We start from the raw sequence: 26,088 nt of genomic DNA on the forward strand, positions 1-26,088 counted from the left end.
CTAAGATTTTATAAATCCCTTAAAACGTCACATCTCTGACCATGTAAACGGCACCTTACAACCGTACGGAGCCGGCACATGACACTTCAATAACTCTTTCTTTTCAGGGTAGTGCCTTTCTCTATAAATAAGTCTGTCTCTGTCAAATCTCAACGATCCTTGAACGTTATAACACGGAGTGTATTCTGTGTACTTGACATCACAGGGAGGGGATGGAGGACACGCGCCGCCTTAGGAGGAGGGCCTGTCACATAGTGGTGGGCTGAGAAGTCGAGAACTTATTCGGTGGTAGTGTTTGTGTGCGGTGAAGTGCATGGTAAGGATTCAATGATGGTAGATTTTGTTGCAAGAGGAAACGAAGACCCGGAATATTGCCATACCCAACGAGGTAAAATACCGTGCACAAGATTGTGATTAGAGTTATGTAATACAGATTGGCCCTCTTGGTTCTGAAATTCAGATACGATGATCTCGATGAGAAAGACCTAGCCATTGAAACAAAATTAGAACGAAAATAAGATGGGAGCTGAATGAACTGAGTGTGTGTGTGTGTGTATATATATATATATCGTGTACAGAGGGAGGGATTAAGATTTAACGTGATGTAGCGGTGACGACTGACGAGTTAACTTTTAGAGGTTGATGAATGAGCGTGAAGATGACGCGCTCCTTTACTTGTGGTTAAAGACGATTCTGTCTGAGCAAGAGCTTGTCTGTATTAATAGGCGTGTATTACTGCGTTAGGTAATAGAATAAAGAAACAGCTTCTCTGGCTGGCCCTCAAGCCTCAGCTCACATCATCTTTTATTTTCTTTATTTGTAATTTTGATTTATATTTTATAAACAGCTGTATTTTCATTTTGATTTCCGTTGTATCTATACTCATATCATGCGCATAAGTTTGAGCATAAATAATTATATATTATTTTATATATAATTTATAATCATTAAATTATATAATAATATATCATAATTTATAAATTTGATGATAAAAAAATTTATATCTATGAGATTCTTACTAATGTAAGTGAAGTATAAAATTGATATAAAATATCATATTTTATGTTCAGTATCTTCAATATCTCTTCTCATTACTTTATCTCTTTTATCTCTTTTATATGTAAGTTTTTTTAAAGGGAGAATATATATTTGAAACTTTTTTAGATTATTGTAATTTTAAAGATATTGTTTCATTGAATTCAAATTGGCCCCTCATTTGATAAATACGATAAATTTTTCTCTTTTATAAGTTTGAGATTTGGTATGTCTAATTAGTATTAATTTATTATAAAATATGAATATTTGATCTATTATGGGCTTTAAATTGAAGAATTACTTTATCTTTATTTGTTGATCATGGTCTCTTACCTATATCAAAAGTTGACTCTGGTGACACAAGTGTATGCATGTATGTATGTATGTATGTATGTATGTATGTATGTGTCACATTAATGGAAAACATGGTTAACTATGGACAGGTAAACATGTTAATGGAAAAAAGAGAGAAAGACAGGCGAGATGTTACATCAGAAATCACATGCACATGCACATGCACATGCTTGTAAGAAGAAAAATTGGTAGCCGTTTGATCATATGCTTTATTAACAATTTCTTATCGTGTTATCATGGTTTTGGCATCAATATGGAAGAAATCTTGGTTATTGTTTTAAAATAGCCCGAGATGGTAATTAGATTAAGAAATGACATATCGTTTCAACATTTACATTAATGTGCTAATCAAAGTGTAATACACTGTCTTAAAATAACGCGTCTAAAAAAATATCTCTTATGATTTGGAAAGTTTAATCATATTCTAATTCCTCCCTCTAAATGACAGAGAAACATATATGTATATACATACATATCTATACATATTTGTTATCAACTATTCTCATATTGATGTATCAATTGGTCTCAATCACGTTTCACACATTATTTAGATCAAATTTTTAGTAAAATTTGAAAAATTTATTTATCTATCTTTCATCAACTTCTATTAGTGATAAGTACAATGTTAATTATAAATGTCTTTATTTTTTATTGAAATTAAGAAAATATTTCAAATTAATTTTGTTTCCGTTCAACCTTATTTCATTGTTGTTAGTCGAGAAAATTGTTTCTTTGTCCACGTCACCCTCACTTACATTGTTTCAACTCTTTTTTTTGGTTTGAATTTTGTTGTTTTCAGTTCACTTAGATTTGTCTAGTTCTCATTCTCATGTGAAATTGCGAGCTAAAACACATGATCTCTATCATCAATCGGACATCTCCAATTTGCAATTGTGTCACCTATCATCACCAACCCTCATCACCTGAAAACATGTCTCCTCCAAGTCTCTATCATTGCATCTTAATTAGCCGACTCAACTAGCGTAATCAGTCACTAGTTGAGTCGGCTAATTAAGATGCTGAAAATTTAGTATTCAGATGGTAAATAGGCATTCGGCCGACATACAACAGGAGAGTGTATGATAAGCATGAGAGAATTGGAGATAGAATAACAGGAAGAGGCCTTACTCTCATAAGATTATCCGCTTCAAATCCGTTCCAGTGAAGTAAATTACAGCAAAAACTTAGCATAAAGTTAATTTCCCATAATTAGCTGTGTCTTTTGTCGTCCCTTTATTATACTTTCTTCTTTCTCTCCGTGTCTACAATCAACCAACATCTCTTTATGATTCCTTTCGCGCTCCAGGGTTTGGGTGTTTTTTTTCAGATTCTTCAAATGTTAAAACTTTCCCCTTTTCTTTTCTTTTACTGCAACTCTCATACAAATGTTTTTTTTTTTTTTTTCAATTTTCATTCTGATATCGTGATAGTTTATGTGCTTTCATTTATTCAACCTAATCCGTTCTGTTGATTTGTTTATTATCATGGGCGTCAATTGAATTCTTCAGATTTTGGATTAGGTGGCTGAACCCGATTGGAATTGTCGTTGATATCTTTAAAATTTCCTTATAAATTTCAAGATTTTAGTTATGCCCAAGTTTATTGGGTTTAGATAATCTTTGTGCTTTCGTTTCATATTAAGTTTTCATGGTTTATTTCTGTCCTGGTAATTTTGTCTTCAGAATGTTATATACATTAGGGTTGATTCTCAGAGTTTAATCGTGTTAATAGCTGTGATGAAATCTGAGAGCTTGTGTGTGTCTTTTGAACCATTTGGATTTCTCGAATGTTTATATGATTTTTCAACTTTAATCAGTCTTTTAAAATTATTTTGTGCGGTGCTCTGTGATTGTGAGTCAGGTTTTGAGGCAAAAGACAACTGGGCTGCTGATTGTTTTCGCTTATTTCGTAAAATGGAGAATCTCATTGATTTTTTGTATTGTCTTGATCCCGATACGTCAATCAAGATTCTCATGTGTTTGGATGATCTATCTGATCTTGTTCGTGTTAGCTGTGTCTCGCGTACTTGGCGACATCACGGTAAGTTGAAGTATTTGGTATATATTTATGTGTTTTGGGCCACTACTTGCTATCATGGGAAAGAAACAAGAAAGTTTTTGGGTATAGCCTTGCTTTAAGCAATCATGTTTGGTTTTGTACCAATTTTATGATTGTAATATTTTGAAAGCATGGTGTTAATTGTGTGTTTACTTCCTGATTGATTTTTCATGATGGAAAAGAATGAGAAAGCTACATTGTTTCTTAAAAGTTGAAGTAAAGGAAGTTTTAGAAGCTTTTGTTTTGTGATTGAAAGTCAAATATGCTTTTCTATGTTTTGCAGTGATTGCAAATGGTCTCTGTAAACGGTTGTGCTTGAGAATGTTTCCACAGTTATCTAAAGTTGATCATGTAGTTGAACCAAACTCAAGTTTAAAAGAGGCTGCTGAAGGTGCATCCGAAAACTTTGCAGACGTGCAGACTTTGGAAAGTGAGCATAGGATTTATACCTTTTTAGGTCGAGCTGGTACATCATTTCGTATCAGGGGTTTGATTCTTGAGCCAATCTATGCTTCTAGCACTGATAATTACCCAAGGGAAAGACTTCATAATACTCTGGAACCTAGAGATAGTTCATACTGGTCAAGTGAAGGACATAGCAATCCTGCTGTGCCTGAGACACTGATTTATAAGTTGGCTGGTGATCTGTGTGTTATTTCTGAAATCAACATACAACCTTTTGAAGGTTTAGGAAAAGTTCTTCTCTTCCGATTTATCCTTACCTTTTAATTCTTATAATTGATGATAAGTTGTGTTTTTGTGTCCAGCTTATTTTCAGCCGGGTCTACCCATATATTCAGCCACAGCTGTGAGATTCCAAATGGGACATGCCAAGTCTCCAATAGATGATCCAATGGGTGAGTCGTGTAATGATTCTGTTGATGATAAATTTGTATGGACTTACACTTCACAAGAGTTCCCAATGGCTCAGGTAAGCTGTCACGCTTGGTTTCTTTTTCTACTATCGTTTTAATTGTACTTTCCTCTTTTGTTGCAACCACCCAATGACACCGTGCTAATTTAGTGCACTCTCCGCTAGCAATTTTTTCCCAAAATTTGACAGAATGATGATATTCCATACTTTTATGTTGAAACTGCCTTTCATGCAGTGACTGTATATCAGTATAGGGCTCATGAGAAGTGCTTCTGTTGCTGACCAACTTTTGTGACATTAATAATAGCAACCTTCTAACACACTTCTGTCGACATGATTGTATTAAATAGATCGAATAATGTAATACAAATACAACATGCTCAAGGGGCAGTTTGTGTCTTATTGCGTTGAAAAGCTTTAGTAAATATGAGATGCTCAAACTTGGTCTGCATCTGAAGGATAAGTACTTTCTCCTACACCAAAACTTACCCAATCTACTAGTAGAAGAGTGTCTTGGCCTATAAAATTCGGTCACATTGTGCACTAAAATCGTGGTGGAGATTCCAATAGATATTTATTCATGAAATCTAAATTTTGCTTACTGGTACACAAGTTTCGTTATCTAGCATTCTGATACGTACCTGGCTTCTCCCTCTGTTTCTCAGGCAGAATTTCCAAAAGATCACCACACAGCAGACTTGCAGTTTCCTTTTCCAGCACCAACCGCGCCAACACACTGGTTCCCAACTCTCAACCATTTCAACAATAACCAGAGTTCAATATTGTAAATGAGCAAGTGATGAAACAGTGCAAGTATCAAACTATAAGCAATGGAACAGTGTATTCATTCAACCCCAGTTTTGTATACAATGAGTTTAATTACATAATACTTTCTTTTTGATTCCAAAAACTAATTCCAGATTACAAAATAATGGAGAATAAAATTCACAAAACAGTAACAGTTCCCTTCACGCGACATTCGAGAGGCCTGCACTCTCCCTTACTTCTTTTCCGAATTTTCCCCCTCTTTTCTCTTCCCTACTCTCCTCCTTTTTATCTCTTTCTCCCGATCTCACCAACTCTCTGCCACAAATCCTTTCCTCTTTTGGAGCTTCCTGGTCAGGGTTGACTATCACCTGGACCAGTTGTTTTTCTCCAAGCTGGACATGTTTTTTCCTACGTGCAACATATACGTTAGTTCTAACATTTCCCCTCCCATCGAGAGGCATCTTGTCCTCAAGGTGAAAGTGAGGAAACAGGCTGTGGAAGGAAGAGAAATGTTCCCATGAATTTTCACATTCTGGCAATCCCTTTCACTGAACCAATATTTCTAACTCCCCTTTAGAAGAGTATCGGTGCTGCAGTATTTTGAGCGGTTGCACCTCCAATTCCCCATCATCAGTCATGCATTTCGGCAGCTACTGGATTGAGACTGAGGCCCCTACGTGTTTCTTAAGCTGTGAAACATGAAAAACGGAGTGTATCTTAGCCGAAGGGGGAAGCGATAGTCAATAAGCTACTGCCCCTATTCTCTCAAGGATTTTATAGGGTCCGTAGTAGCGAGGACTCAACTTTTCATTAGGACGAGAGACTAGTGAACGAAACCTGTAAGGTTGCATCTTCAAATACACCCAATCTCCCACCTGGAACTGTAACTCTCTTTTTCCTTTATCCGCATACCTCTTCATCCTCTCTTGGGCTTTGGCTAAACTCTCTTTCAATTCGTCCAAAATGTCATTCCTTTCTTTAAATATCTAATTAACCTCTTCCACTCTCGAAGTTTCTTCGACCCATCTCAATAAAATAGGAGGATCCCGCCCGTACAAGGCCTTGAAATGTGACATACCCGAAGAAGAATTATAAGTGGTATTGAACTCGTACTCTGCCCAAGGGATCCATTTAGGCCACTGTTTTGGCTGCCTGAAGCAGAAACTCCTCAAGTAAGTCTCCAAGCTGCGATTTACCACTTCAGTTTGCCCATCCGTTTGCGGGTGATACGAAGAGCTAAATTTAAAGGATGTACCTGCTGCTGTGAAAATTTCAACCCAAAAACGATTGAGAAAGATCTGATCTCGGTCTGAAACTATGGCCTGAGGAAATCCATGTAACTTGACTACCTCCCGGATATATTTTTGTGCCACTTCCGCCGCTGTGAATGGATGCTTCAAAGTCAAAAAGTGGGTGTATTTGGTTAATCGGTCGACTACCACGAGGATTGTATCCACATTGGAAGCTTTCGAAAGACCCACTATAAAATCCATTGAGATATCCTCCCATACTTGGCTAGGAATTGATAGTGGTTGGAGCAAGTCGGCTGGGGAAGCGCATTCGTATTTCATTCGCTGACAAATGTTGCATTCAGATACGAACCTCTGGATATCAGTCTTCAAGCCTTCCCAAAACAGTACCAAGGCGGTCCTCTTGTATGTTCAAAAGAAACCGGAATGCCCTCCGTTAGATGAAGAATGGAATTCTTTGAGAAATTTGGGATTAAATGAAGAACCTCTGGGAAGAACTAATCTGCCACGGTAGAGCAGTCTCCCATTTCTCAGGCTATATGCCTCATGGGCCTTTGGATTCTGTAATAAATCATGGATGATCCCCTATAGCTTTCTATCGTTGGCTACCTCACGTTCCACTCCATCCAATCCCATAATCTGCATTGTCGAGACTGCCATCAATTCACTTTCAAACTGTGGATTTCATGAGAGAGCATCTGCAGCCTTGTTCTCACATCCTGGTTTATATTGAATATCGAAATCAAAGCCCAACATCTTTATGACCCATTTTTGCTGCTCACTGCCCAAAACTCTCTGATCAGTGAGAAATCTTAGGCTGCACTGATCTGTACGGACCTTGAAATGGTGCCCCAGTAGATAGTGTAACCATTTCTAGAGAGCCATGACTATAGCCATCAGTTCTCTCTCATATATTGATTTTTGACGATTCTGAATGGATAAAGCCTTGTTGATGAATGCCAAGGGTCTGCCCTCCTGCATTAACACTGCTCCCAAACCCAATCCGGATGCATCTGTCTCAATTACAAATTCTTTAAAAAAGTCGGGAAGAGCAAGTATAGGTACTGAGCTCATGGCTTCCTTCAATTTTTTAAAGGCTGCGAAGGATTCGTCCGTCCATTGAAAAACATCCTTCTTTAGAAGCCTCGTAAGGGGTTTGGTGATTTTCTCGTAGCCTCACACAAATCTTCGATAATATCTAGTTAGTCCTAGGAATCCTCTAAGATCGCACATGTCCCTGGGAGGAGGCCATTCAAGCATCGCTTGCACTTTCTGGGGATCAGCGGCCACTCCTTCTGTCGAGATGATGTGCCCCAGATAATTAATCTCTACCTTGTCGAATGCGCACTTCTTCCAGTTCACTGCAAATTGGTGGTTTTGGAGTAGCACCAGCACCACTCTGTTTTCTCTGCATCTTCTTCCTTGACTCGGATTTGGTGGTAGCCCGACTTCAAGTTGAGCTTGCTGAAGACAGTAGCTCCCAAAAGCTCATCTAGGAGTTCGTCGATAGCAGGAATAGGGAATTTATCTGGGATTGTGATCTTATTGAACGCACGGTAGTCAACACAAAACCGCCACCTCCCGTCCTTTTTTCTCACGAGAAGCACCGGACTTGAATAAGGGCTCACACTTGGTCAAATCACTCTAGTGGTTAGCATTTCTTGTACTATCCGCTCAATCTCATTCTTCTGGAAGTGAGGGTACCTATACGGTCTGATGTTGGGAGGTTGTGCCCCTGAAACTAGTCGAATGGCATGATCACATCCCCTTTTTGGGGGTAATCCAGTGGGTTCCTGGAACAAGTTTTGATATTCTTGCAGTAATGGATTGAGCCTCGGATCACCGACAACCCTGTTCAATTCAATATTTTGTACAATCTTTCTATACTCTACCCAAAATCCATCACCTCCCTCCACCAATGAATTGACTAAGGCCTTCAATGTGGACTCCATTCTGCACATCGAAAGGTCGCCGCTAATCCTCGCACGCCTTCCTTTCCACTGGAATTTCATGGTTTGTAGCTTTCAGTTGATTCTTACCTCACCCAGTTTACAAAGCCAATCCACCCCCAAAATCACATCTACCTCGCCTAGCTCAAAAGAGAAGAAATCCCTTGAAATTTTAATTCAAATCCTTGGCACCTCCTTACTCCCTTAATTTTTCTATCGTCCCCTAAAGTGACCGTGAACCTGGTGGGGACCATCGGTAGACTCAACTCTTCCACAAGGGTGCGTGAAACAAAACTATGGGTAGCCTCACTGTCCAATAAAACTAACACCTTCTTATCCCCAATTTTTTCAAAAAATTTCATAGCCTTCCGGTTATACAACGCGTCCACCGAACTGGTTTGCATGGTCAACTCCATCTCTTTTTCTTCCAAATTGGCTTCAATGGCTTCCGAACCATCACTCTTCAGCTCAACTTCCTCATCTTCTTCCTCCTCTGAAGTAATCATAACTCTAATTTGTCGATTTTTGCAACGGTGGCCGGGGTGGTACTTCTCGTCACATCTGAAGCAAAGCCCCTTCTCTATCTTCATTTTGAATTCATTGTCAGAAGGGCGTCGATAGGGCCGTTCGCGCGGTGGGTGGCTCACAGATGCCACCGAACTTGCCGCTCCTTTGCTCGATCGGGTCTCCCCTGTATTTGTCAAATGAAAATCTCTGGGATGGGAGAAATACGCGAGTTTATGGTGCGGTTGGGTCGGGTTGGAGTAAGTATGGGGCTGGGGCGGAAGATTGGGCTGGGCGTAGTTTTAGGTTGGTGAAGTGCGCTGACTCGGGCACTTGAGGCTAGAATAAGTGGACTGGGCTGTCGTCGATGGGCCCAAGGAGTGAGGGACGAATGGGTTGGATGGCTGAGGTCTTGGGCTTGGGCGGGTAACGCGGATCCCGGGTCGGAGCCCTATTTTGGCGTCTAAAACCCTGTTTTTGTCTTCAATTTGTAAAGCTCTCTCCATCATCTCCTCCAAGCAGCTGGGATTAAACATCCTCACTTCCGCTCGGATGTCGTCGGCCAACCCGTTCATGAAAAGGGCGGTCAAGGTTTCCTCAGTCACCTCTTCGATCGTTGTTGATAGAACCTCAAACCTCAGCCTATAATTTCGAACCGAGTCGACTTGCCGGAGGGACAACAACTCTTCGTAAGGAGTGCGATCTTGGCTCGTCGGAAACCGCTTCAACACCTCACTCTGGAACTCTGCCCACCTTTTAAAAGCTTGTCGTTTCCTCCTCCACCCGTACCAGCTCAGCGTTTCACCTTCCAAACACATACCAACGGCCACCAACTTTTCACCCTCCGTTAACCTATTGACTTCAAAATACCTCTCAGCCTTAAACATCCAGTTGACAACATCTTTTCCGTCAAACAACGAGAGATCTAGCCACCCGTAAGGTACGTCTCTACGACCTCCATCAAGTTTTGTCACCCTACCTCTATCACCTGAGGTCTCCACCTCCTCTCCTTCCCTCCTCTCGACTCCAGGAACGGGTGTTGTCGTTTCTTCTCTCAGTGGGGAGTAAGATGGCGACGGCTCCTGACTGACTGGAGTCTTTCCCCGGTCATCGGGTTCTCGTCCTAGCGTCACACCTCGGAGATCCCTCAAATAGTTTTTAATCGTCTCCAAATTAGTTTCCAACCCCTCCATTCTTTGATTAATTTCACCCACTTTAATTCCTAGCTCCTCCACCCTTTCCTTGGTGCTCATCGTCTCCCTTTCCACTGTCTCCATCCTCGATTCCATCCTGGTCATCTCCCTTCCTGCTCTGATACCAAGTGATACGTACCTGGCTTCTCCCTTTGTTTCCCAGGCAGAATTTCCAGAAGATCACAACATAGCAGACGTGCAGTTTCCTTTTCCAACACCAACTGCGCCAACACACTGGTTCCCAACTCTCAACATTTCAACAATAACCAGAGTTCAATATTGTAAATGAGCAAGTAATGAAACAATGCAAGTATCAAACTATAAGCAATGGAACAACGTATTCATTCAACCCTAGTTCTATATACAATGAGTTTAATTACAAAATACTTTCTTTCTAATTCCAGAAACTAATTCCAGATTACAAAGTAATGAAGAATAAAATTCACAAAACAGTAACAGTTCCCTTCACGCGGCATTCGAGAGGCCTGCACTTTCCCTTACTTCTTTTCCGAATTTTCCTCCTCTTTTCTCTTACCTACTCTCCTCCTTTTTATCTCCTTCTCCCGATCTCACCAACTCTTTGCCACAAATCTTTTCCTCTTTTGGAGCTTCCTTGTCAGGGTTGACTGCCATTTGGACTAGTTGTTTTTCTCCAAGTTGGACATGTTTTTTCCTACGTGCAACATATACATTAGTTCTAACACATTCATCTGGGTGTTGTGATTCCATGGTTTCTTTTCCCCTTGAACTGCATGGTAATGCTCATTAAAGAAAATTTAATCGTTTAAATGACATCATGAACAGGAGAATCGTTTGCAGAATTTCATGCTTCCTGAACCTGTTATGTGCATTGGTGGGATTTTGAAGATTGAGCTTCTGGGTAGGGTTCAGAGACAAGAAACGGATGGCTTATACTATATTTGGTTAGTCACTTGCACTCTGTTTACCTGTTCTGCTTTGATACTTACCAAGTAATTGATAGAAGGAACATTTTCAGAGTTGATGTGTTAGTTAACTTGAAATTAATGGGCATCTGCATCGATTTTGGTTGATACACTGTTGTGGCAGAGTTCAACAATTCATTTTCGTATGATTTAGCTGAGTTATTTATTGGTCTATTAAAATTTCTGCAATTTATTGGCATATTGCAGTGTGTCTCATGTTCAGATTATGGGACGATTGCTGTCACCTGCCTTTGGGGTTGATATTCTTGAGCCCTCTGGAAAATTTGTGTTAAAGGTTAATGGTTATACCCAACCCAGCATGCCTCAGGATTCAAGTGACGACTCTAGTGTAGAATTGCAGAGGGGCGTAAGTGGAAACGTATCTGAGGCCACAGAGTATGAATTGGTTGAGGAGGATGATTCAGATGATGAGTTTGTTCTGTAATGGCTGTTAGATATAAATTAATAATATGTGTCGTTTTGGGTCCCAACTTGGGGACTAAATACTATTTCAGCTGGATTCAGAAGAGGTATTTATCAAGCTTAATTAACTTACCAAGTAATTGGTACGAGGAACATTTTCAGAGTTGATGTGTTAGTTAACTTGAAATTAATGGGCATCCGCATCAATTTTGGTTGATACACCGTTGTGGCAGAGTTTAACAATTCTTTTTTGTATGATTTAGCTGAGTTGTTTATTGGTCTATTAAAAATTCTGCATTTTATTGGCATATTGCAGTGTATCTCATGTTCAGATTATGGGACGATTGCTGTCTCCTGCCTTCGGGGTCGATATACTTAATTGGCCATATTTCCATTGTTATTTAAGTTATAAATGTTTCTTATGAGGTTGGTAGCCTGTATATATCACATGTATTGATGCATCGTGCAAAACTGCCATAACTGCTTGTTACGTTATAACATTTTGACTTCAATTTTTTATTAAATATATTTCACTTTTTATTTATAGAATTACACTAAACTAGTACGATTTTGGCTGAAGAAGAAGTTGTCGGGATGAAGTAAAAACAAAGAGATAAAAATAAGAAGTAATTTATTTGTACATTAAAAGTGTAATTCTTTTTAATCCTATTTTAAACAAAATAGTATAAATAATACCTGTTAAAACTCGATTGTCAAATGACTCGTACAATTTTGAAACTAAAGAATCTGTCATGCTTTGGATAGGAAATAGTCATTACCTTATTTTTTAAACTACAAAGATTTTATAATTCCATTAAAACGTTACATTTCCTCCTAAACCAAGCCCAGAAATTATGAATCAAAAATGAAAAAACAATATATATTATTGCCCCTATAAATAGACACAGTAAAACTGTAACAAGTGATGACAAAGTTGCTAAAATGTTTAATTTAATGTCACCCTACAAGGCGGCAGGTTGCTCTAAAGCTTACACCAAACATTTCATTTGAACAATTATTTCAATGACATCCAAGCTTTTGTTGAAAAGAACAAGCTTCTGTTTCAGTTTGCCTTGGCTTTTGCTGGAGATGGAAGTAACTGCATCACAGAAAGCAGAAATCTTACAACCATGTGAAACATCCTCTTACAAGATGAACTGGATCTCAGTTCTGGGTATCAAGCTCATAGCTTGTATGTTCTTTTTACCAGACAATGAAGTTTTAATTTCCAAATTTCACATTTGACTTGCCAACACCTATTTTGATATGGTACCATAATATCAATAAAGATTAACAGAGTTGAATTGGTACCTGGTAACAAGAGATGAGAGAAGAAACAAATCCAAAGGCTCCAGTTACACGAGGGGTAACTTTCTTGGGTGCCAATTGAAGCAGTCCAACAGCCACCACAATGTCCATGGCTGCTTTGACGAGGGCAAGGGACCTATCATTTGATTTTTGAAGTTTAGCACGGTATTCCTCATTCTGCAATAATAGAGCACAAGGAAATTGAAGAGGCAAGAGAGGTTGTGGTTAGTGGATATCTCATTGGGCCAAACATATAATCGTCATCAAGAGTTTGATGCACTTACTTGATACTTATCACTGTTCTTAAGATCTTTCTCTAATTTCTTCATAGATGCAGAAAGCCTACCCAGCTCCCCAATCTGCATATGGCATGATATAATGGATAAGCAAACTAGTGATCAGGGAAAATATACTTATACAAAGAATCCAGTGGCTAAAAGAAACATGGAGCAACAAACCTCAACCAAGGTGGTACAAATTGAGGAACCCATCCAACAATAAAGAGATATCCGCCCCATCAACTCAGCACTTTCTTTGTTCTACAGAAAATAAAATATCTTAGCTAGCCCTTGCAAAAATTTCAGGCAGAAACCAATAATGACAATAGGAACTGAAGAAAATGCAAAGGGCACCTCACCTTATAAATGCCCGATCTGCTAAGCCAAACAATTTGATCCAGAAACAAGAAGGTTGACAATAAGGCATTTTTGGACTGCAAAATGCAAAGAATTAAAATATCGATAAGACAAAGAGGATTAAATTACCATGTATAAACCAATTCGGTAGTCCATTTATACCTTTCCCAGCAGAACTAGAGGAAGGGGAGTTCCTTGGGGAACTGGGCTAATAAGACTATGCAAGTCATTCACAAACTGCAAGATTGACAGTAAAAACAGATTATGCCAAGATGATAAACATAGAAATGTAATTTCAGTATCAGTACTTATCCAAACATGTCAATTCTAAACAAAAGAATAATACGTAAATATCACATCAAGGATTCCACTGTTAAGATCTTTCTTAGTTTTACCGTTCTTCATAGAAATAAAACCAAGAAAAGCAGATCAAAACTACCTTTATAGCAGTTAGTTGATTGATATATTAGTTGATTAATATACAGGAGTAGAGAAGAAAGTACCTTAAAAAGACGGAAAACTTTCCGGGCTAAGCTGGTGTTTTTGTCAACATTTTGGGCAGTACCAGGCTGTCCATTACTTAAGAATTTAGAGCCATATTGTATAGCCCTGCATATCTTGTCTCTGGCTTCAGCCTTATTCAAATACAAAACAACAAGAGCAAGCTCGGCTCTAGTTGTATCTAGTGTACTCATTTTTTATAACTGCAAATTCCAACTACTCAAACTTCATTACAATTTACCAAACAAAGAAAATTTGGCCTGACTGTGTACCAAAATCATGCCATTAACATAACTATCAAGAAGCACAGAACAGTCCTCAAACCAACACCAACAGACCCAGAAAGGCAATGATAATATCAATAATAATAAAGAGATTTATTAGTTACAATGTTACTCACAAAAGCACAAACAGATGAATCAAATCAGAAAATCCCAACAACTCAAATCATAAATAGAAATAAAACAATAGTAAACGAGTAAAAAATAATACCCAATTATAAACCAAAACAGGACACAAAATCAATAAAGCCCAGCACGAAATAAACAAAATTCCAGTAGAAACCGACTCTTTGAATACATACAACTTAGATCAGAACGCAATAAAGGAAAATAAATAAAGAAAGAAAGAATTGATTTTTATGTTAAATTAGCGAGAAAAAACATGACAAGATTGAAGAAGAGTACCAGGAAAAGTGCCCAACGACTTGGCCTATATTTCAGAGAAAGAAAAGTTTAAGGCTTCTCTTTAGAGCTTTGCTTTGCAGCGTCAGCAGCTCTTGTGCTTTTCGTTATTGATTTTGCTTTCTCTATTGACCTGCGCTTACCTTAATGATAAGGCCTTGTTTGGTCTTCTAGTTTCCATTAAAATTTTAAAAAAAATTATCACGTTTTCAGTTTTAGCGATAGGGCCCACGCCACTTCCATCCTCACAGTTCAGCTCCAAATGTTATAAAAATTGACGGACAAGATTGCTTTCTTTTTATTTATCATTTTGGGCAGTAACCGTAGACAACTTTGGCTCCTGAATAAATTATATGTATATACTGTAATATTAGTAATTAATTATTATATTGATATTAAGAATATGACATTATTTTATAAAATCTCTAAGATTTTTTTTGGTTGGTATTATCAAATCAAGTATTAATTAATTAAATTATTTTATAAGTTGTATATAAAAAATATTTTTTATGTTATTTATTATTTTAATTAAAAATTTTGTTATTTTTTTAAAATTTTAATATATAAAGATAAAAATTATATCATATTTAAAATTATTTTAATAATATTTTAATACTAAAAATAAAAATTGAATTACCTTTATATTGTCACATCATTTATAATAAAAAATTATCAAATCCTTTATAGTAGAAAAATCTTATCCCCAGAAAGAAACTACAAAACCATGGATAACAACTCTGGTATAGCACCGACTTTTGTTTTTCTTATAGAAAGAATTAAACTTTCGAAATTTCTTATTAAAAGATCTAAACTTTCAGACTTTCCTATTGAATAGAATAAACTTTAACATTTCAATAGAATAAAGTTGTAGTTTCATGATCAGGTGTTGTTTCCTAAAAATAAACTGGGATCCTTCAGTGTTGAGATGGATGACTCTGCAGAGGTCAAATATGGTTTCTCCTTTACAATAAAAGGAAAAGTTCAAGCAATTATAAGAGTTTTATAGGTGGCAGCTGGTGCGCTGTCAAGAATTCAGTCACATACTTCAGCAGCCTTCTAAATATTTATACTTTCATCCTCCTTTCAGGCATTATAAATAAGAGACTGAAATCTCAAATATAGCAAAGAATTATAAAATGTCAACTGAAGGCTTATAGTGAATGCCTAAATCAGAATCAACATTCAACCAACTAGTGAAATCTATTTGTAAAATTTATATGCAGCTTCCTCCACGCATTTATTATCAGTAAGGTAATTCAAGAACCTTTTCCCATCTCTCTGAACAGCAAGAGAAGGATTTGGCTGCAAATGGTGGTCGAGAAGATAACAGAAATAAAGAGAAAAGTTATACATTTATAAACATTATGACATTGATATCGTTAATTAGCATATGATCAAGCATCAACACTAGACAGATATGAATGATACCTATGTTTCATACAGATAATGAAACAACAACCATACACAGAGAAGATACTGAAGGCGATGACTGCTATTTCCTGGAGAACAAACTTTTCAACTTCCCTCTTTCCAGTCGCTCAAGTAGCTTCTTAGCACCAGGGATGTCCATCTCTGAAAGTTTTTTGAGATACCCAATTGCTCCATATGAAATCATCAATTTCTTACATTTCTTACTTGAAGAAAGAGAGGCAAGGCAGGAAACAGCATATTTTTTTGCAGTGTTTTGTGGACTAGGGTCAAGCAATTGGACCAGATTTGGCACACTTTTATCATCCTTTTTGACTTCTCTGCAATTGTGAGAATAAGTTGTCAAGATTGAAATTGCTTGGGCAGAAACCTCTCTAACACCGTTTGATTTAGCCTCAAGCATTTTGACAAGCACAGGAATGCACCCTACTTCACCCACCAATTTCTTCATCTCTGTTGTGGTGCTAACCTTACAAATAGCTGAAGAGGCAGCTTGTTGTGCACCCAATGATCCAGATTTAAGCACATGGACTAACCGAGGAAGGAAGTTGAGAGAAATCAAAGTCTCAATAGAAACTGAACCAACTAGATTCCTCAATGACCCAACTCCAGACTCTTGAGGCAAAGGACCATCCAGGTAAGCCAATAGGCTTCGGACTCCACCTTCTGAAACAACTGACCTTCTTAGATTCTCATTGCTGGCAGTGAGATTCTGCAAGCATTCAGCGGCATATTCTTTAGACCCCAACAAAATTCCACAATCTAGGAGATTTATCATGACCTTGACGATCCCTTCTTCAGCAAGTGTTTGTCGAACTTCAGGGACAGCTGATATGTTCTTCAAAGTACATGCTGCTGCTGACTGTGAAACAGAATCACCAGTTTGACAGATCTCAATTAGAGGTCGTACTCCACCATGCCCAACAATTGCTCGGGCTGTTTCTTCTGAGATTGACAATCTCTGAAGAGAAATTGTAGCCTTCTCTTTACCCAGTGAACTCCCAGATTCAACAAGCCTAATTAGTGGTGCCAAAACACCTTCTGAAACAAGCCAATTTTCACAGCTGCCTGATTCTGCAAGTGAGCAAATTACAGTCACAGTCTTTTCTCGTATTTTAGGAGATGTTGCCGTTAACAGTTGGACTAAAGCAGTAATATTGCTCCGCCCTAAAACAGACAAAACATTTTTTTCATCCTCTTTCATGACCTCCACAAGGCCATCAAGAGCTCTGTGCTTCGCCTCCAATTGCCCGATCTGAAGCCGTGCAAGTAGTTCCCTTAAATTGCCATGTGCTGCAGCAGTCTCACCTTCTGCTGAAGAACCAGCCACAGACAAAGGCAAAGTAGCCTCACCAAGCACCCCTGTCTTGATCAAAAGTCCACAATCTCTTAAATTCAAATCCAATTTCCCTGATAAGGCATCAAGATCACTTTGCATCCTAAGTTTCCCTTCATACTTCTCCTTCACACACAAGTCTGCCAAGTCAATTACTTCCTTCAAGGTATTTGACACTTCCTGCAGTTGCTCCTTACAAAGTGTATTTTTGGAGAAGTAAGGATGGCTTGACAAGTCAGATAAATGAGACGGGATCTGCTCCAATTTCAAAATTATCATCTTCCACCTACCAGGAAACCCTTTAACTTCTCTAGCCTTATCAAGAGCCTCTGGAACTAGTTCTTGTGCATGTAACAACCAGTCATCAGCTGATTCAATATCTGGCAAGACACTACTGCCACCATCTTCCACCATGATTTCAGTCTGGTTTCCAATCAAACAGGTCTGCGGGAGTTGTTTTAACCAAAAAGCCAAACCTTTAGATGATGACCCAGATGAGAAAATATGTGAAGAAATGATATTTGATAGAAAACTAAAAAGCCAGTGTAGCAGTTGCAACCATTCAAACAAGTAAATTATAAACTAAGATTGCCATTAATATAAGACAGAAATAAAAAACAAATAGGACAGCACCAAGAACCCCGAGAATCTTGTATGATCACACAAAGCTTGTTTGCTGAAAACAATGCCCGACCAACAAAATCGAAGTACCTATAGAAGCCCCACAATCTTTTCCATAGCTTCGTCAAGTGATCATTAAATGCCAACCATATTTAATTATTTTTACTAAAAGGGGCACTCATAGATAACACCAATACTAACATATGGTTCACAAAAAACGAAAGAAGCTACTTTTCACTGCCAAAGAGTGCCGTCTAATTAAGAACGTCGGCTAGAAATTTATTAAGTGTCAAAACAACCGTTTGTGTATCGAAGTAAAACCAGTTAATTTTGAGGGGCATATTATTGATAATAAAAAATCAAGGCTGCAACTTTACTTTTCAACACAGAACAATATTACAGCATATGATAAATTTTCTATGGCTCTGATCTACATCCTACATCCAAGGGTCAAGATTTCTCAAGTGTCAGATAAAAGTTTCAGTCTTAGTTGAATTACCAATTTTATCCCTAACAATTTAGCTAGCCTCGTTCGAGAAAGAGAGATGCTTGACTTGGAAGAGAAGATCCGAGTCTCTATCTACAGTTGTATGCATGTAGAGTGTATTTAAATTCTCCAAGACGGACCAACCCCCACAAAAAATTACAAAATGCCTTTAACTGCTATAACTTCCCTTAAAATTTAAACCACTCAGAGATATTTACAGCTACCAAACAGTGGCCATTTCTCTTCAGTTTGTGGGCAAGCACAAAAAAAACCCTTAGGATTACGACAGCCAACGAATTTAATTAGAACAAAAGAAACCCAAGTGCAGAGGAAAAGAACAAATAATAGAGAGAAAAAAAGAAATAACCTCTTCCCTTCTACTCACCGAGTAAAAATCAAAGTAAACAACAACCCAAAAAAAAAAAAATTCAAGAACCGACCTTTAAGACTCAGAAACTGGAAATTTGTCCCTTTTTTTTTCTGCCGAAAGCTACCCAATATAGCCTGATCTTTAAACTTATCTCCCAACTGCAACCAAGAAATGATTCCAAGAATCACCAACTCTATTCATCTCTCGGTCTCTGCCCTTAATCCCAATAATGCCTCAAACTCGGCAACCAACAACAGCTAGATCAATAAAACTCTGTCTCTCTAGAGTCTCAGAACAGAATCAGAAACACCATAAACTGTTCTTATTTCCTATCAGAGAAACAGACACCAAACGGTCGAAATCACTTAAAAACCCGAAGAAAACCAATCTTCAACCAAGAAAAACTTAGTTTTATATTAAGAAATTACAAATAAAATATGTAAACTTTGACAGAACAGGACACGGATATAATATAACAATAACATTCAAAAATCAAATTTCTTCAAATCTCCCTTCTCACTCTTCTCATTTAGAAGCTAGCTGTGCCTGTGTCAGTCTCCGTCTCTGTGTCTCTTGGATTCTCTCTTTTAAAAAAAAAAAGAAAATGCTCCTTTTTCATATTCTACGCAGCAGTAATATCAGAAAAAGAAATAGGACGTTCCAGTCTTTCAGAGAGATAAAAGGGATATAATACGGACAAAGTTGCTTAACTATCGAGCATCATTAGGAATCGTACGGTTGTGATTGCTTGAGGTCAGAGATTCCGACCGTTGGGATGGGGTGAAATTTAAATCTGCTTATGAAAATTTTTACGTTACCGAGATGATGATGTGGCTTTTAAACGCCACGTGGGTGTAGGGATGGTAATGTCTTTTCAAAGTTTAGGGTTCATGGTTGCCGCATTGCACGTGTGAGGAGGATAAGTCGTGGAAAGGGGTGCGGATGTAGAGTGCAATTACAATATTGCACTTAACAAGAATACAAATTTCGAATGTGCCACTGAAGAAGTGATTAGTATTTAAAATGGGACAGCTGGGAGAATATAACATGGGGCCTGGCTAATTAATGTACTCAAACGCAATTATAGTGTATTATTTTTTTTAAAGTTGGCTTCATGCTTATCATCTATGTGGCATTTTCTTTTTTATTTTTAATTTAATTTAATATTAGATATATCAAATTCAAATTTTGAATTGAACTTCTTTCATAACATGTTGAGTTGAGATTACGAATTCATGCAAAGTATTTATTTATATTTTTTTTATCCTCAAACTTTATCAATTTGAGATATATTTTGAGTGACGAATTATAGTTTATATAGTAAATAAATGAAAAAATGATTAAGGGGCCTAACCTAATGTGAAAAAAATGTAGATCACTCTTAAACGTGAATTCAAATCAAATTAAAATCGAATTCAAATAAAATTAATTCAAAGTTGAGTTTAATTTTTTTAATTTGACAACGAGTTTGTTGAATAAACTAATGAAAAATTATTGAAGAAAAATAAAGGTTGCCGAAAACAAAAAAAACAATTATCAGAGAAAAAGTTAAAATTAAAGAAAAATCATTGAAAAAAATAAACTTGGCAATAACTTTTGATGACTTGATAGAATTGGAATTAGCTCAATTTGATCTTAAGTTGTAATTACCTTTGCTTGAACTTCATTCGTTTAATTTAAATTATGATCCAAACCTACATCGGTTTTGATTGTGTCCATTGTCATTCTTAGTCTAGCGTTTGAATTTCAAATTTCAAAACTTGAAAAAAATCGTTAAAAAAAAAGAACTTGTCAGTAATTTTCAATTAACTCCATTTAACCTGAAATTGTGACTTACTTTGTTTGAATTTCATTCATTCAATCCAAATTATAATCGAAACTCAAATCGATTCTGATTGTGTCTACTGTCCGTACTTAATCTAGCTTTCGAATTTCAAAACGACTTTTTTTTTTTTTTTTAAAGAAAAGTGCTGTTTTTTTTTTTTTTTCAGCACAAAACGAGAACAGGCTTTAAGCTAAAGCTAAGAGCGAGCGTACCAGGACGCGTGTTTGCAGTTTGGGCCCAGGCCAGGCTGTGCCTGGGCAGGAATTGAAGCGGTGTTATGTAATTGTCTTTGTATTGCTTGTCTAAGGCCTGTTCACCGACCCGCCCATTCTCGGCTTTTTCAACCCACCCGTACACTACAAAATAACCCGAGCCCCAGAAATGCGAAGAACGATGCCAATAAAATTGTACAGCTGTTTTCCATCTAAATTAGAAAAAGGCACACACCCCACACGTGTTTGTTATTTTTTATATTTTGTCTTTATCTAGATGTAGAATTTCATAATGAGTGGTTGCATTTAACTCCGTTTTCATCATCTAGGAGGCGTCGGTAGCACCTATTAATTAATGACCTTGATTTCGGATTGAAGGCTTACCAACTCAAATGCAATAACCATCTTTACATGCTCTCGACGAAATTTAGTTTCATCGGTGGCTAAAATACTATTTTTCACACTCAAATTTTAATTTATTTTCAAAAATATATTTATAAAGTTTCAAATATTTATATTTCTATTTATCTCTAAACTTTTATTAAATTTTTTTATAAATCTAAATATAAAACTATTATTTTCCCTATAAATTTCAAACCCACAAAATTTATATTATTTTTTATTTAATTTTAAAAATTAATATTTTTTTAATTTAATTATTTTTCAAGTTTAAAAATTGACTTTTTCTCCCCCCAAGTTTAGGGTTTCATCTCATATTTGTTTTTCACTTACCGCCCTCTCTCAACTTTTTAAAAAGTTTTAGTTAAACCTAAGGTTTAGCTCCGTTTTCAAATCACCACCAATGACCTTTTTCGTCTATCTCTAACATCCAAGACCTAATTATCATGATATCTCCTCCATCTTTTTCCTATTTCTCTTCAATCTCACGTAAAACCCAATCAAAATTGGGGATGCATGCATGCTCTCCCGTCCCTCGTGAGACCTTTTAAAAGTAAAACTTGATAATAATCAGATTTGGCTTCCAACTTCTACACACTTGAAGTTTGATTTAAAATGCATGCATAATTTCTGATTCATGCTAATCTCTCACTTGTTAGCCACAGTTCCCAATTAAGCGTTGGCACGACAGTAATTGAAATTTGTATTGCCCAATCCACTAGTCCAAGAAGGTGACAGATTTATATATATATAATTTTTCTTGTAGCTGAGAATTGATATTCATGGTAGCATAAGTATTATCGAGATCCAATGTCTCGTATTGCGTCCATGTGGAAAACTGCAAAAAGGGACGGTTCCCATTTCCCCCAACTCCAAAAGGAGCGTCTTTGTTTTTCCTAGGGGAGAGGATTATGAAGCATGGTAACCCAAGTTTCAATTGTTACAAGTTTTGAACCTCAAGCGATGCCCGCTTAACTGGGTTTTCTAGTTTGTCAATATCGTTGAAAGCCTCCCAAGGCACCAGCAAGCATCAAGAATTTGAAACTTGACTAGTTTGCTATCATAAACGATGACCTACAGCATAAAAGAATCTCAATCCAAGCATCTATCAATTAAAGCTCAAAGTTGACACAGCAGCAGGCATAAAAAAAAGTTACCGATTATCCATAAATTGATCACCATCTTACTTTATAAATTATAAGCCACTGAGAGAGACAACCCACTTTCCAATAAAGTTCCAAAAACACTTTGTCGAAACTTTTACTTGTCTATGAGTGCTTCACTTTCACTTCAGAATTTATAGTTTGTATTAGATTACAGCTGAGAATCTATGCGATTAACTACTGATCATCATCATCGTAGCCATTGATTGTATGACAACGAAGTAAGAAAAAAGTATAATAGCGAACTTGATTTATTCGATTTGGTAAGCGATAGAATGCTTTTTTCTAATCCAAGTTTCTCCTTCACCTTCAATAAAGAAATTTCTAGGAGATCATTACATGCATATGTTACATGTGCCTGGCCAATCAGGCTCACTCAATGATTGATAATCTTAACCTCGATGATTCAGACTGATTGCGCCAGCCATGTATAATTGAGCCAGTAAACACGTGTAGTAAGAGAACTACAACGTTTGTCCTTTGTATTGTTTGTTTGTTAATCTTCCCTAACCTAGAACTTATAAAAGAGTTTCTCTCTTGATAAACTACTATAAGTACTGTGAACTTTCTTGAAGTGAGATTCTCAAGTGTGTTTTCACCGCTCTTGTACTATAATATATATTGTACAATGCAGTATATCTATACAAATATTTTAAGTATTGGACGCTTGGAATTACATGCACTGTGGCAAGAATGATGACGTACTCACCGTTTTGTTGGATAGGACTACAAGATGATCAGAAAGAAAAGAATTAATTTGTAAGTCTAAGCCTTGCGTACGCGTATAAGCAATTAAGCAAACCATCTGATGGACGACTTGGTTATTGATTATTGCTCCTGATATAGCTTAGGATGGCAGTAGGCGGGGCATGCAAGACCAAAAACCCAAATCCCAATCCCCCCTCTCTACAGGGACATCTTTTCCCTTCTCTTATACAAAATGATAAGAAATTTTCGTATTCAAGAGTTTAGGAGATATTTAGGGAAGAAGACAAGGTGATAATATATTTATTTTTGTATTCGACTGTGAAGATTTTAATCGTCTTGTTCCATTTATCATCCCTATCGAAAAATCTCATCTCCAAAACATTTGTTACCAGGCCTCCAAACGTTTGTCTCTTTGACTACTAGTGTGGTGCGGGTAGCTAGATAGTCACAAAGGAGCTTGTAAACGGTATGTAGCGATAGATACTTCGTGCTCTCGCCCCACAAGAGAGAGAAAAAGAAAAAGAAAATATTAAAAACCAAGGAAAACAGTTAAAACTTAGAGTGAACGATTTCAACCAGTCATGCTAGGAAAGGACCGTGTTTTACTTCTTTCTAGGCTCTAGTCATTGGGATATTATTGCGGATCACATCTCAGTGTCTCACATATAACATAACCCACACACCTTTATATGTTAACTTTATTATCGTCTTAATCAATTGAACAGCACATGTAACATAAAAAGAGTCTCTAAGGGAACATAACTTGCATGTCAAATGATTATTTGAAGAACCTGAACATGGAAAACAGTAACATATATTTGTCATAAGTTTTACTGTACATGTTTTCAAACTTATGTTTATCATCACTCAAAACAGCATGCAACAACTTCAAATGGCTTAAGCTTCTTATCCCTCTGTAAAGAAGCCAGCTCTGGCTATTTATCTAACACGAACATGGATCACAGATTTGGTGGAGACCCACTAAAGGTTGGAGGAACCACAACAGAAGAAGAAACCTTGAACCTCTTACTCCTCGAACCTTCATGGCTGGCACTAATTTCTGGGCCATCAATCCACCCGGTCATTTGATCCATGAACCCATGATCTCCAACGCTAACTTCTCCAATATCTGACCCATCTGAATCCACCCCAGGTTGCCGGAACCCGATCCATTCACTGCTACAATCAGAAACACTAGAGCTTTCCCAAGATGTTGGCTCGTCTGCTACATGGGGCACGATGATGCTAGGTTGCACAACTTTTTCAATGTTCTTTATGCTCATGAAGCTTTGGTATTGGTAGCTCCTGAAGTGGAATATACTAGCAAAAGTGCAGTGATCACTCACTCTACTTTTTGTTGACTTATTATTTTCTGAATTCCTAGCCATGATACTTTGTAGGTTCTTGCTCAGTTTGGCCTTCAAGGTAGAGAAGCTAAATCCAGGGCGCTGATAATCTGACTCAGATATGAAACCTCCATTAGAAGGGGAGGAACCCGATTGGATCGAAGGATGAACGGAGGCAAAATTGGTTCGAGCATTTTCCCCACGTAGGGCTCGAGCCGCTTCATCATAGGCTCTGGCAGCTTCTTCTGGTGTATCATATGTTCCTAACCATAGTCTCACACGTTGAGATGAGTCCTTGATTTCTGCCACCCATCTGCCCGAGGGCCTTTGCCGGACTCCAACAAACCTGCGAACCCCTGGTTTTGTTGGCTGAGCCTGAACCTTGGCGTTTGTAGCTGCGGTCTGTTTAGTTGATTCAGGCCCTGCCATCGGCACCTGAATTACAAAGTACTGATGTGTTGCTCTATATATAAGGTGGCCACTATCTCGGACTGATGATTTATGGGTATAACTGAATAACACCCGTCTATATATTATTTTCTATATTGTCTTTTTCCTCTTATTATTTTAATCTTCAATCATGTATTTGATGAACTTTGCAAACTGCATTGGCTTGGCTCCATATCCATGAACTCGGCTTATGAAACTTCGTCATTCCTACAATATAAAATTCAGAGATCGATCATTTACAAGACGATTTAAGTTCAGTAGTGCTGGCAAGAACCACTAACCCAGCTGCGAAGAGAAAATCCATGGCAAAAATAATCAATCAAAAACATAGAAATTTGACTTAGTTTGATAATACATCTATTTGATTAATTTAAGAAGAAAATTATTTTAAATTCGTTACATTGCATCAAATAGGTTTTCTAATATAGTGGAACCAAAAATACAATATTTCCCTAACTTAAATTTTTCAGTCTCTTGTGATTGACTTTGGGACGATTTAATGTACTTCTAGGATGAACAATAACAAAATCCTCGGAACAACCGTTCAAAAGTCATTTTATCTTTGGAATGATTCTGCTCCATTATTTCATTGTTTAGAACGCTCGTTCGTTTTCGTTATTCCATCATTTTAAAACTTTAAATTGACATGTTTTCGAATATGAGTTCCTTTTAGTTAACATCGTCTTTGACAGACCTTACAGCCATGAAGAGTCGAAGGCCATCAGCTTAAGAATTAAAGACCAAGCCGCTTGATAATGACTTGATTAGAAGAAGCTAAATCTCTTAATCATATAAAATTACAGAGACAAAACGACAGAAGAAAGGCGGTCCGATTTTGTCAGCTTGTAAATGAAGAACGGATTTGGAACGTTGGATCTCATTTCCAATTTTAATATCCGGCGCGAAAATTAGTTTAATTGAGAGTGACGTGGAGATTACCGTTGGAATTTAGCACTTGGTGATTGAGTGACTTGTGTGGGCTCCAAAAACTGTGTCGTTTCTGCTGGTTGTTACGTTCCTCACCCAATTGCCCATTTTTTTGAACAGAATTATACCATTACTTACGGATCATTAATTTGTTTTAGCATTAAATTAGCGGGTAATTAAGGCACAAAGCGTTGTCGTTATGTTAATAAATGGGCCATGGATTATGACTATAGTCACGTAATGCGGCCTTAGATTCCCAATATTTTCGGTCCCTTGTGGTTGGAAATGAGAATTTTGTTGATTAGCTACTGGATTTTGCAGTTAAGACACGTGTGGA

General features: G+C 37.4%; 4 protein-coding genes across 14 annotated transcripts; 1 reads left to right on the top strand and 3 right to left on the bottom strand.

The window, feature by feature from the left end:
- The first annotated feature begins 2,215 nt into the window (after positions 1-2,215).
- On the top strand, positions 2,216-11,571 carry LOC123216161 (F-box protein At4g00755-like). 7 transcript variants are annotated; one of them, XM_044636535.1, is made up of 6 exons: positions 2,216-2,583; positions 3,250-3,429; positions 3,731-4,132; positions 4,215-4,378; positions 10,790-10,908; positions 11,137-11,571. In XM_044636535.1, the coding sequence occupies exons 2-6, from the start codon at positions 3,303-3,305 to the stop codon at positions 11,372-11,374; spliced, it is 1,050 nt and encodes a 349-aa protein (XP_044492470.1). In that variant the 5' UTR covers positions 2,216-2,583; positions 3,250-3,302; the 3' UTR covers positions 11,375-11,571. The 7 variants fall into 7 exon arrangements, with proteins under 7 accessions (XP_044492470.1, XP_044492469.1, XP_044492467.1 ...); XM_044636534.1 differs by having other exon boundaries at positions 2,217-2,555; XM_044636532.1 differs by having other exon boundaries at positions 2,568-2,702.
- A 647-nt stretch (positions 11,572-12,218) lies between these two features.
- On the bottom strand, positions 12,219-14,636 carry LOC123216162 (peroxisomal membrane protein 11C). 3 transcript variants are annotated; one of them, XM_044636539.1, is made up of 8 exons: positions 14,483-14,636; positions 13,799-13,999; positions 13,458-13,532; positions 13,298-13,372; positions 13,119-13,199; positions 12,945-13,019; positions 12,664-12,837; positions 12,219-12,451 (listed from the first exon to the last, which is right to left on the bottom strand). In XM_044636539.1, exons 2-8 carry the CDS (start codon positions 13,988-13,990, stop codon positions 12,416-12,418), a joined length of 708 nt encoding a protein of 235 aa, XP_044492474.1. In that variant the 5' UTR covers positions 13,991-13,999; positions 14,483-14,636; the 3' UTR covers positions 12,219-12,415. The 3 variants fall into 3 exon arrangements, with proteins under 3 accessions (XP_044492474.1, XP_044492475.1, XP_044492476.1); XM_044636540.1 differs by having other exon boundaries at positions 13,799-14,012; positions 14,483-14,635; XM_044636541.1 differs by having other exon boundaries at positions 14,508-14,620.
- A 1,176-nt stretch (positions 14,637-15,812) lies between these two features.
- LOC123217115 lies at positions 15,813-19,351 on the bottom strand. Of its 3 annotated transcripts, none has more exons than XM_044637896.1 (2): positions 18,792-19,351; positions 15,813-17,687 (listed from the first exon to the last, which is right to left on the bottom strand). In XM_044637896.1, the coding sequence occupies exon 2, from the start codon at positions 17,655-17,657 to the stop codon at positions 15,972-15,974; it is 1,686 nt and encodes a 561-aa protein (XP_044493831.1). In that variant the 5' UTR covers positions 17,658-17,687; positions 18,792-19,351; the 3' UTR covers positions 15,813-15,971. The 3 variants fall into 3 exon arrangements, with proteins under 3 accessions (XP_044493831.1, XP_044493832.1, XP_044493833.1); XM_044637897.1 differs by lacking the exon at positions 18,792-19,351 and adding an exon at positions 18,364-18,762; XM_044637898.1 differs by lacking the exon at positions 18,792-19,351 and adding an exon at positions 17,877-17,892.
- A 4,636-nt stretch (positions 19,352-23,987) lies between these two features.
- On the bottom strand, positions 23,988-24,803 carry LOC123216438 (ethylene-responsive transcription factor ESR2-like). Its single transcript, XM_044636842.1, has one exon. The coding sequence runs from the start codon at positions 24,801-24,803 to the stop codon at positions 23,988-23,990; it is 816 nt and encodes a 271-aa protein (XP_044492777.1).
- Positions 24,804-26,088: the final 1,285 nt, after the last annotated feature.

Source organism: Mangifera indica, chromosome 5 (genome assembly GCF_011075055.1).
Source record: "Mangifera indica cultivar Alphonso chromosome 5, CATAS_Mindica_2.1, whole genome shotgun sequence".
Classification (NCBI taxonomy): Eukaryota; Viridiplantae; Streptophyta; class Magnoliopsida; order Sapindales; family Anacardiaceae; genus Mangifera; species Mangifera indica.

What these genes read in the sequence shown, in the direction of transcription:
- LOC123216161 (XM_044636531.1), top strand. Translation starts at nt 3,126, where the DNA reads ATGAAATCTGAGAGCTTGTGTGTGTCTTTTGAACCATTTGGATTTCTC. An exon ending in CAACATACAACCTTTTGAAG is followed by an intron (nt 4,133 to 4,214) that starts GTTTAGGAAAAG and finishes TTTTGTGTCCAG; the next exon opens with CTTATTTTCAGCCGGGTCTA. An exon ending in AAGAGTTCCCAATGGCTCAG is followed by an intron (nt 4,379 to 10,789) that starts GTAAGCTGTCAC and finishes CATCATGAACAG; the next exon opens with GAGAATCGTTTGCAGAATTT.
- LOC123216162 (XM_044636539.1), bottom strand. Translation starts at nt 13,990, where the DNA reads ATGAGTACACTAGATACAACTAGAGCCGAGCTTGCTCTTGTTGTTTTG. An exon ending in AAGTTTTCCGTCTTTTTAAG is followed by an intron (nt 13,533 to 13,798) that starts GTACTTTCTTCT and finishes TCAATCTTGCAG; the next exon opens with TTTGTGAATGACTTGCATAG. An exon ending in AGAACAGTGATAAGTATCAA is followed by an intron (nt 12,838 to 12,944) that starts GTAAGTGCATCA and finishes CTATTATTGCAG; the next exon opens with AATGAGGAATACCGTGCTAA.
- LOC123217115 (XM_044637896.1), bottom strand. Translation starts at nt 17,657, where the DNA reads ATGGTGGAAGATGGTGGCAGTAGTGTCTTGCCAGATATTGAATCAGCT.
- LOC123216438 (XM_044636842.1), bottom strand. Translation starts at nt 24,803, where the DNA reads ATGGCAGGGCCTGAATCAACTAAACAGACCGCAGCTACAAACGCCAAG.